The sequence below is a fragment of the Sardina pilchardus genome, chromosome 11, assembly GCF_963854185.1.
Source record: "Sardina pilchardus chromosome 11, fSarPil1.1, whole genome shotgun sequence".
Taxonomy (NCBI): Eukaryota; Metazoa; Chordata; class Actinopteri; order Clupeiformes; family Clupeidae; genus Sardina; species Sardina pilchardus.
The window spans coordinates 16,164,756-16,174,755 of NC_085004.1; the positions used below are offsets into that span (position 1 = coordinate 16,164,756).

At 45.9% G+C, this 10,000-nt stretch overlaps 1 protein-coding gene across 1 annotated transcript in view; it reads left to right on the top strand.

Annotated features, from left to right (window-relative positions):
* Positions 1–10,000, top strand: part of hcn4 (hyperpolarization activated cyclic nucleotide-gated potassium channel 4) — an 87,132-nt gene that overhangs the window by 19,058 nt on the left and 58,074 nt on the right. Inside the window, exon 2 of the mRNA XM_062549958.1 lies at positions 7,917–8,340. Within this exon, the coding sequence (XP_062405942.1) occupies positions 7,917–8,340 (424 nt within the window). The remainder of the gene's footprint in view (positions 1–7,916; positions 8,341–10,000) is intronic.

Consider the following 10,000-nt stretch of genomic DNA (forward strand, 5'->3'; position numbering starts at 1 on the left):
TAGGATAAGCCAAAGACAGAAAGATAACATGACAATACAACACTAGTTCATGAAATAACTACTGGATATCATACTGTATGTAAATGTAGTGTAATATAGAAAATACATGATAAAGTCACACCAAAAAATTATTCACTCAATCATGCATGCACTAACTTTCACCTGATCACTAACTCACTCACTCACTCACTCACTCACTCACTGTCACCTGGTCACTCATTAAAATACTCACTCACTCACTCACTCACTCATTCACTAACTTTCACTTGATCACTCTCTCACACATGTACACATTCCCTCATTAAAAAACACAACAACAACAACAACCACTAGTTTAAATAGAAGCAAAAAAAAACATGAATATGAATAATTCAGGAGAGCGAAACTGCTTTTCATATTCATAAGCAGACACAGTTCAATCATTCAATCAGACCCTTTTTAAATACGCAAGATTTCCTCAGAGAAGCCCTGTCACCAGGAGCTCTTACACACATACTCTCTCATCTCTCTCTCTTTCTCTCTCACTCTCTCTCTCACACACTCACACATACATACACACAGACACACAGACACACACACACAAACACACACACACACACACACAAACATGCTTAGATGCATGCACATACACACACACATATGCACATACACACACACTCACAAGCTTAGATGCATGCACACACACACACACACACACACACACACACACACACAAACACACACACACACACACACACACACACACACACACACACACACACACACACACACACACACACACACACACACACACACACACACACACACACACACACACACACACACACACACGCACATTTATACTTGCTCAGGGCAGGTGGGCTGCCCTGATTCAGTCAGTGCAATGCACAATGAAGGGGGGTGCCTCTCAGAGCAGAATAGTCGGCCTGTGTACCTGAAATGACAGACGACCTGCCTGTCTGCCTAGCAATCTCTCTCCCCGCCGTCGCCCGCAGGCAAGAGGAAAGCATCTCATGGGGACCACACACATACAAACACACACACACACACACACACACACACACACACACACACACACACACACACACACACACACACACACACACACACACACACACACACACACACACACACACACAAATACACAGAGAGAGAGAGATAGAGAGATAAAGCCAGACACACACACACACAAACCTTTACAGATATATTGTATATTGATGTGCACGCATATATACATGTGCATACACACACTCACACACACACACACACATACACACACACACACACACACACACACACACACACACACACACACACACACACACACACACACACACACCTACACACACATACAGTATATATACAGTCATATATGTGTATTACACATAGGCACACATGCACACACCTATAGACAATAACAACCACAGGTTCACCCTCACAACTTCACAACTTGATATAAACACACACACACACACACAAAGGCTATATACTTTTTGCACCTCTCCATTCTTTGTTTCCTCTCAGGGGATTTGTATTGGTGTGTGTGTGTGTGTGTGTGTATGTGTGTGTGTGTGTGTGTGTGTGTAGGTGCCGTCCCAAAGCTTCGTGCAGGGCGAGGGGTGTGAGAGAGGCTTCTCTTGTAGCCAGAGGCACTCTGAGAGGGTGAAAACATGTCCTCTCAGGCCCCCCAGGGATAACTACGGTGTGTGTGTGTGTGTGTGTGTGTGTGTGTGTGTGTGTGTGTGTGTGTGTGTGTGTGTAGGGGGTCAATTGAGAGACTGACCGGAGTGTGTATGTATGTGAGTGTGTGTGTTGGTTGGTTGTTTTCCTCGTTGCTGTTGAAATGTCAGGAGCTGCTGCCCGCTGCATGGGCTTGTGCGCGGTGCTGGGTCAACTCAGGTGTGCTCCATCAGCCGGGGTCACTTCCCTGCCTTCTCTGTTTCTCCCTCACTAGCTCCCTCTCTTTCTCTCTCTCTCTCTTTCTCTCTCATTCTATTTCTCACGGTCTCTCTTTCTTGCTCTCTTGCTCTCTTTCTGGCTCTCACTAGCCCTCTCTCTCTCTCTTTCTATCACTCTCTCTCTCACACACTGACTGTCGCTGTCTCTTTTTCTGGCTCTCACTATCCCCCTCTCTCTCCCTCTCTCTCTCTCTTTTGTTCTCCTCATGTTTTCCCTCTTTCTCTTGTTGTCACATTCTCTCTGTTCTGTTTCTCCCTCTTTGTCATCCTCTGTTCTTAGTCTCATCTTCCATACCTTTACTGCCTTTGCTATACATTGTTTTCCCTGTTACTCACTCTCTTCCCTTATTTCATCCATCTCTCTCTCCTTCCCTCCCTCTGAGACTGTATCACACTCTTGCTCACTCTCCCTTCCTCTCTCTCTTTCTCTCACTCACTCTCCCTTCCTCTCTCCCTCTCTCTCTCTCCTTCTCTCTCTCTCCTTCTCTTTCTCTCTCTGCCGCCCCTCCTTCCTCCCGCGGGGACGTTCCCCCTGAAGAGACATCACCTCAGAGGACACTGCCTTTTGTTTCAGATGAGATGGTATAAAAAAACTCTGACATTCACTGGGGCCGCACGTTCCTCTGCAGCACGGTGTGTGTGTGTGTGTGTGTGTGTGTGTGTGTGTGTGTGTGTGTGTGTGTGTGTGTGTGTGTGTGTGTGTGTGTGTGTGTGTGTGTGTGTGTGTGTGTGTGTGTGTGTGTGTGTGTGTGTGTGTGTGTGTGTGTGTTTACCTATATCTTTGGGTGCATGTTGTCTCAGACTATCCTCTGACTTCTCTCTGTCATCCATTCTTGCTGTCTATTGTTCTGTATATCTTAGTTTTTTCTCTCTGTCATTCTCTGTCTCTCCTTCTCTTCTACTCTTTCAGTGCTGTGTCTGTCTCTCTTTTTGCTTCTCTCTCCTTTCCCTTTTTTCTTCCCTCTCTCTCTTTCTCTCTCTCTTTCTCTTTCTCTCTCTCTCTCTGTATTTATAGACCGGCTTCTTCCTCCACCTGGGGTGTCCAGAGCATAACTAAGTGCAGTAAATGGATCCCTGCTATGTTTAGGTGGGATGACCTGCTACATGAGGGGGCAGTGGGGAAGAGCTGAGAAGGGAAGGACTGACATACGAACGGGCACACTCTCTCTCTCTCTCTCTCTCTCTCTCTCTCTCTCTCGCTCTCTCTCACACACACACACACTCACATATAAATAAAAGCACGACAGACAAAATATACAAATAAATACATTAAAATAAAATATAACAGACATAAAACACTCTCTCTCACTCTGACCCCCCCTCCCCCCATCTCTCTCTGTCTCTCTCTCTCTCTCACACACACACACACACACACTCTCTTGTTGCACAGTAATGCATGCAGGTAAATACTGTAGGTGGCAGATGCAGAGAGGGCATGGGGACCGGTCTGACCTCTGCAGGTGTAAATGGCTGCAGCTCTCTCCATCCATCACACTGTGCAGTCACCCTCCCCACCAGTGGGCACACTTTACCCCTTTATACAGTAATCTAGCGCTTTACATGGAGCCCTTTACATGGAGCCCTTTATAAAGTATCACTTCACATGAACCCCTTTATTAAGAATCACTTTTCATGGAGCCCTTTATAAAGTATAACTTCACATGGACCCCTTTATAAAGTATCACGTCACATGGACCCCTTTATAAAGAGTCACTTTACATGGACCCTTCTTGGGTAGCATTTTATACGGATCCTTCTTTACTGGGTATAATTTTTCATGGACAAACCATGAAACACCACAACAATCATGTACTATAAAAGTATACCCTATAGGGAAGGAGCTATATAGGGTATACTTTTACAGCACATGCTTGTTATGCTTTCATGACTATTAATGCTGTATTTATGAAAGATTATGTACATTCATATTTTTTTCAAGAACAATGATTACATTGATATATATCCAGTTTTCAATAACTCTTATGACAACAGCCAACATATTTTGATGCTCACAAGCATGTGACATATACTGATATGGTATCTAACATATGTAATTGTTATTTGAGTAATTGTTATTGGCAATGGTGATGGGACACTGCTATGATATTTCACAATGAATGTAAAACTGTATAACCGTATGGCAATCTTAATGATTAATGGCAGTATGATGCAATTGCCATGAACTGTTCGTGGCATGATTAAGACTTCTAATATGTGCCGTCTCTCCTATAGTGAATGGATTCATCTGTTCTATGAAGCATGTGTGTGATTACAGCTGTAGTTGCCCTTCTATGCAACTTCAGGACTGGTGGAAGTCATACAGATTATGCTGTTTAGCGTGAGAAAAATCAATATAATATGATTTAAAGGTCTGTTTGTCTAATCCAACATAGCTAGAATTATATTCTAATATTGCACATATGTGGTGTGTAGGAGATACCTAAGAAGAAAGAGTTTTAGGAAGTAAAGATTGTTCCATGAGGTTTGAATAGGGAGAGAGCCACCAAATGAAAGCATATAGTGCATGTTCACATAGTAGGCTGTAATATTTGTGCGTTCTCATGCCACACAGATGAGTAGACACATGCCCGCATACATACAAACACACACACACACACACACACACACACACACACACACACACACACAGGCAGAGGGCCACATTATGTACGGAAAGAGGAAGCCCATGTATTTCACATGAAGTGACACACGTCGCTTAAACACAAAGGACGTATCTCCAAGCGCAGTGCTTTGCTCTGTAAATAGTGCAGAAGGAATGGCACATGCTTCCTTGCACCATGCTTGTGCACAATCTTCACCCACTCATTCTCTCAATCACTTTGTCACTCCCCCTCTCCATCCCTCCTTCTCATCCATCCCTTCTTTTCTTTGGCTGACTGATCACTCTGGAGAGTTTATTCTCTGTGCCCTCTGTTTCTGGAATCTTTTACGCTCACAATACCTGCTGTATCTCGCTTTACAGTTCCTCTCTCCATCTCTCCTTATTTCTCTCCTTTAGGTTTACTCTCTATCACTCTTTCTCTCTGTCTGCACCCTGTTCTTTCCCTCCCTTCCTTTGTCTCGCCCTCTTAATCTCCACGCCACCCTTCGTTCTCATCCAACTTTTCCACCCTTTCTCCTTCCCTCCATTTCTCTCACCCTTGTGTCCCTCTCTCTATCATTCCATTCTTCCCTCTCTTCCTCCCTCCCTCCCTCCTCCGGTTCCTCCCTCGTGTCCCTGGCTCATGGGCAGAGAACAGGTGGAGCTCACGCAGGTGCGTCGCTCCCTGGGGTCCCCCTCCCGCTGTCTCGCTGTTCGGCGTCTCGCCCCGTTCCCGTTCCCGTTTCTCCCTTTCCCTTCCTTCCTTCCGGCTCAGGAGAGCGGACACCGCGGACTAGAGGAGAGCGGAGCAACTCTCTCTCCCTGTCCTCCATTTCCACTCACGGAAAAAAAAACACACACACACACACACACAGACCGCAGGGGTTGTCTGCTAGACAGCCCTCCTTTTTATTTATTTCTTTTTTCTTCTTCTTTTTACCTCCTGGTGTCTGAGCTCAGTTCTGGTCCGACCCACTTTGGGCTCCCTGTTGGGTTCTGAGAAGTGTGAGTGCAGACAGAGGGCTCGGCGAGGAGGTGCGGCCCAGGTGTCGGCGCAGCGAGAAATGACGAGACACGTAAAACCCGCCATTATTACGCCGAAGAGCGTCCGTTGTTGTGTTTCCGCTTTATACGCACGTAATTTCAGTTCACAAGGTTTGCTTGACATTTGCCATGCTGTTCGAATTGTGACATTCTAGAAACAAATGTCATTATCGGCGAACACTCCCCCCCCCCCTTTGAAGTTTCTGTAGTTCTCCTGGGCTTAAAGTCTTAACAAGACCAAAGTCAGTGGTGGGAACGTCTCACTAAATATAACTCCGTTTGACAGGATTCTGAAAGAGTGGATACCCTTGTTACTTTGAAGAATTCCAATTACTGTCACAGTTTTGGGTGTAAACGTGTGTGTGTGTGTGTTTGTGTGTATATGTGTGTGTGTGTGTGTGTGTGTGTGTGTGTGTGTGTGTGTGTGTGTGTGTGTGTGTGCACATGGATGCGTTTGTGTGTGTGTGTGTGTGTGTGTGTGTGTGTGTGTGTGTGTGTGTGTGAGAGAGAGAGAGAGAGAAAGAATGAGAGCTCCCAGGCGTGTGTGTGCGTGTGTGTGTGTCTAAGTGTTAATCCATCCACAATGTGGCTCAACCCTCGTAGACAGCTGTGTGTGTAATTAGTGTTTATTTGGAGTAACATGTCGTGTCCATGAACAGGAGAGTGAGTGCTCCCAGGGGTAGCCAGGGATTGCTCTTTTTTCCCTTCACTTTCCCCAGGTTAAAATCCCAACGTCAAAATGCATCAGCATACAAAACGCCACGACTTTCATTTATTTTTGCCCTGGGGGCTTTAAATTACTTTTGCCCCCAAGATGGATTTTTATGGGGCAGCTATGCTCGAGCGGTTAAATCATCTGCCCCCCCCCCCCATACCCCCCAACCCCCCCTGCACGACCAGCTCACAATGCTGACGTTCCTCACAATGCAATCTACACAGCGCCAAGGATACTCCATCCTTTATACAAGAGAGCCAATCTAGATTCAATTACAGGTCAGCCAGCAGGGGCAATTTATAACCAAACATGAAGAGACACCGGGAGAATGGACGAGGCTGCGCCACACTTAGTAATCAGCGGTTAACCCTTATTGACCTCGCCGCCGCCACCAAACAGCCGGAGAGAGACCGCGGGCGAGGAGTAACAATTCACAATACAATACAATTAGATCTCCTCGTGAGATAAGGCCAGCCACTATTTATTTTCTGGCGATGGCGACCCGTGAGAGCGAGCTCCTGATTTCTGAGGAAAAGCCGGTAATAAATGAATCGGTTGTGGCAAGGTAATAGCTTTGTCTGAAATTACATTGTGAATTAAACAAATTAATTATAGACTCTTTGCCAATCCACATTATTACATTGTTTTTCTGGCATTTGTGTGTGTGTGTGTGTGTGTGTGTGTGTGTGTGTGTGTGTATTAGTTTGCATGTGTGCGTGTGTGTGTGAGTGTGTTTATGTGTATGTGTGCGTGTGTGAATTTCCTGATCCTGCTTAGGTTATTCAAAGCGCCTGCACAAACATCTGTGCAGCTAAAACCAAACAGCATTAGCATTTTTCTCATCTGTAGTTCTCTGTGAAATAAATCTACTGTGTCTACCAAGAGTGCAAATAGCTTAATGTATTTCAATATTGAATGATCAGAAAAACAATGTTCAGCTCATTTTCTAGCCGTCACATTTATAGAAGAGAAGAGTTCTACTTGTTGGCTGAGTCATTAAAGCCAAACAGCTTCTGGGGAGAGGCAAGAACACGATAACAGTGACACATTTAATCTGGAGAATTGCTTAAATGTTGTAAATAGGTTGTAGAAGGAAATGGGTCTTCAGAGACCATCCATGTTATGCCCCACAATACTGCTTTCCATCGGCTCACTTTTTGGACGATTGTTTTGCTGACGTTATCAGCAACTATTTTCACTACCCTCTCCATTTCTGTAGCAGACCACTTTTCAGGCACTTTTCTAACTCTAGCAATTAATTCTCTGTATTTCTGACAGAACACTTCTCTGTTTTTTTTTGTTACACTCCTGGTTGGTTTTGAATCCCGTGTCCCCCCATTAATTGCTTTTCATCGACTCTGAGAAGGAGCTGTGAACAGCAACTCATTTTCTTTTCAACAGACCACTTTCTGACTTTTGCTTTCCAGTGATGCCCATCTCCCTCCTTCCTACATCTGTCTAGTGACGGTGCAAAAAAAAGACATGACATGACAGAGACGTGTAATTTGGAGAGATGCTTTGGAGGCTCTGAGCGAACATGGTATTGTTGCTAGGCACTGATTGTCATCTCCTCTCATTTTCCCCTCACTGATTCTAGGTTCTACTGGGACCTCACCATGCTCCTGCTTATGGTGGGCAACCTGATCATCATCCCCGTTGGCATCACCTTCTTCAAGGACGAGCACACGCCGCCCTGGATCGTCTTCAACGTCGTGTCCGACACGTTCTTCCTCATGGACCTGGTGCTCAACTTCCGCACGGGCATCGTCAAGGAGGACAACACGGAGATCATCCTGGACCCGCAGCAGATCAAGATCAAGTACCTGCGCAGCTGGTTCGTGGTGGACTTCATCTCCTCCATCCCCGTCGACTACATCTTCCTCATCGTGGAGACGCGCATCGACTCGGACTTCTACAAGACGGCGCGCGCACTTCGCATCGTCCGCTTCACCAAGATCCTCAGCTTGCTCCGGCTGCTGAGGCTGTCCCGCCTCATACGCTACATCCACCAATGGGAGGAGGTAAGACACATCAGACACCTATTCGTTGTGAGGGGATGTAGGGCTAGGGGTCTAATTTGAATATCCGATCGTGCTGTTTTCCTGACAACCAATGAGTTTAGAATTACAGTACAGTAAGTTCTTGTCAGGACCCAAAGTGGACCCTCTGGGCTTTTGTTATCACTGAAACTAGGCATTGACTAGTCGACCGCTTATTTGTTTTGTGGGGTTGACATCTGCGGGCTAGATAAGGGTTACAGATTTGACAACTGAAACAGATTTATGAGATCTGTGATCTATGGATCCTGAAGAGATCCATACACAACTGTGTGTCCAGTGGGAATACACAGAATATGGAGAAGATATATGAGCGGTACTGTGATATCTTTAGTAGATCTGGACTTACCCTGCCATACTAGATAGCGCAATGGTCATTGTAATAGTGTAGATCTATGTAAGCTATAACTTCCCAATCAGATATCTCTATGAGAGAGGTTACTGACCTCCGTACATGTTTACAGTATATGTGTACTGAGACAGAACACAGCCTGCCTATGCCTCTTCTCCCCTTCCCATAATCTGGGCCTCATGTTGGAGAGTTCTTCTTGGTTAGAGAGCATATTGAATGTATTTGCTTTCACATCAGACATGTGTAGGGATTCAAAGGAACTCTGACCAACCTGATATTTGGCTTCTCAGTTGTGGATTTCCAGAGCATAATAGCCCTCGCTAACGTCCTCTTGGAACTTTTAGAGCCAGTCACCATGCTCTCTTCTTCCATTCCATCTGAGATGACTCAGGGGTTTGTAGGAATATAACTGGATGTTTTACTGGAGTGGATGATAGCCCCATAGAGGGGAAGTTGATTAGCATAAGTATTTTGTTGGATATTATATTATAATACAGACTGATTCTCATTTTGTCAAAGAAATCGTTGAACTGTTTTGTTTTGTTTTGTTTTCAGTAGGCTTTGCTCTCTCACTTTTTCAATCAATTTGAGAAATACAATGGTTTATAGTGTAATTATACAGAGAAAGATAACAGTGACGGCAAACAGAGACTATTAGCTATGCCCCGTGCAAGAAATGAGGAGGTCCCCCTCTGCATACCTATCAGTAGGACACAGATAATACAGCTGTACTATCAGGGAACAGTGTGGCAGGTTGGAGCTGAGAATCATTCCCGGTATCAGCAGGACATAGGAGGAAATGTTATTATTTTGCAGTTTGCCACTGTGCCTATCAACACCCCCCCCCCCTCCCCATCTTCAAAACTGTCAATGATTAAGAAAAAGATCAGTGATGATTATAATGGCGGTAATGATGAGAAAAGTTTCTGTGGTTTCCCCGTTGAGTCTCCCACCTCCACCTCCACCTCGTCCCCTCAAACCCCGTCGCTCTCATCCCCGCGGCTGTAAGACTTGCAGAGCGGAAGTTTTTTGGGGGGGGGGCCCCCAGTTGGAGACTCAGTGAGGCCCCCGGACCTCCCGCCATATGCCATCATGGCCCCGGGCCCCCCTGGCGGCGGCCAGGTGGGTGCATCCAGGTCCCTTCAGCCTCGGTGCGCGGCAGACGCAGTCATGCAGGTTGGGCCCCAGTGAAGCGCGCGGTCCCAACTGGTGCCTGGGCTATTTCCTTCCCAGCGTGGAGCTGCCACGCTTCGGCTCCACAGGGGAGGGGAG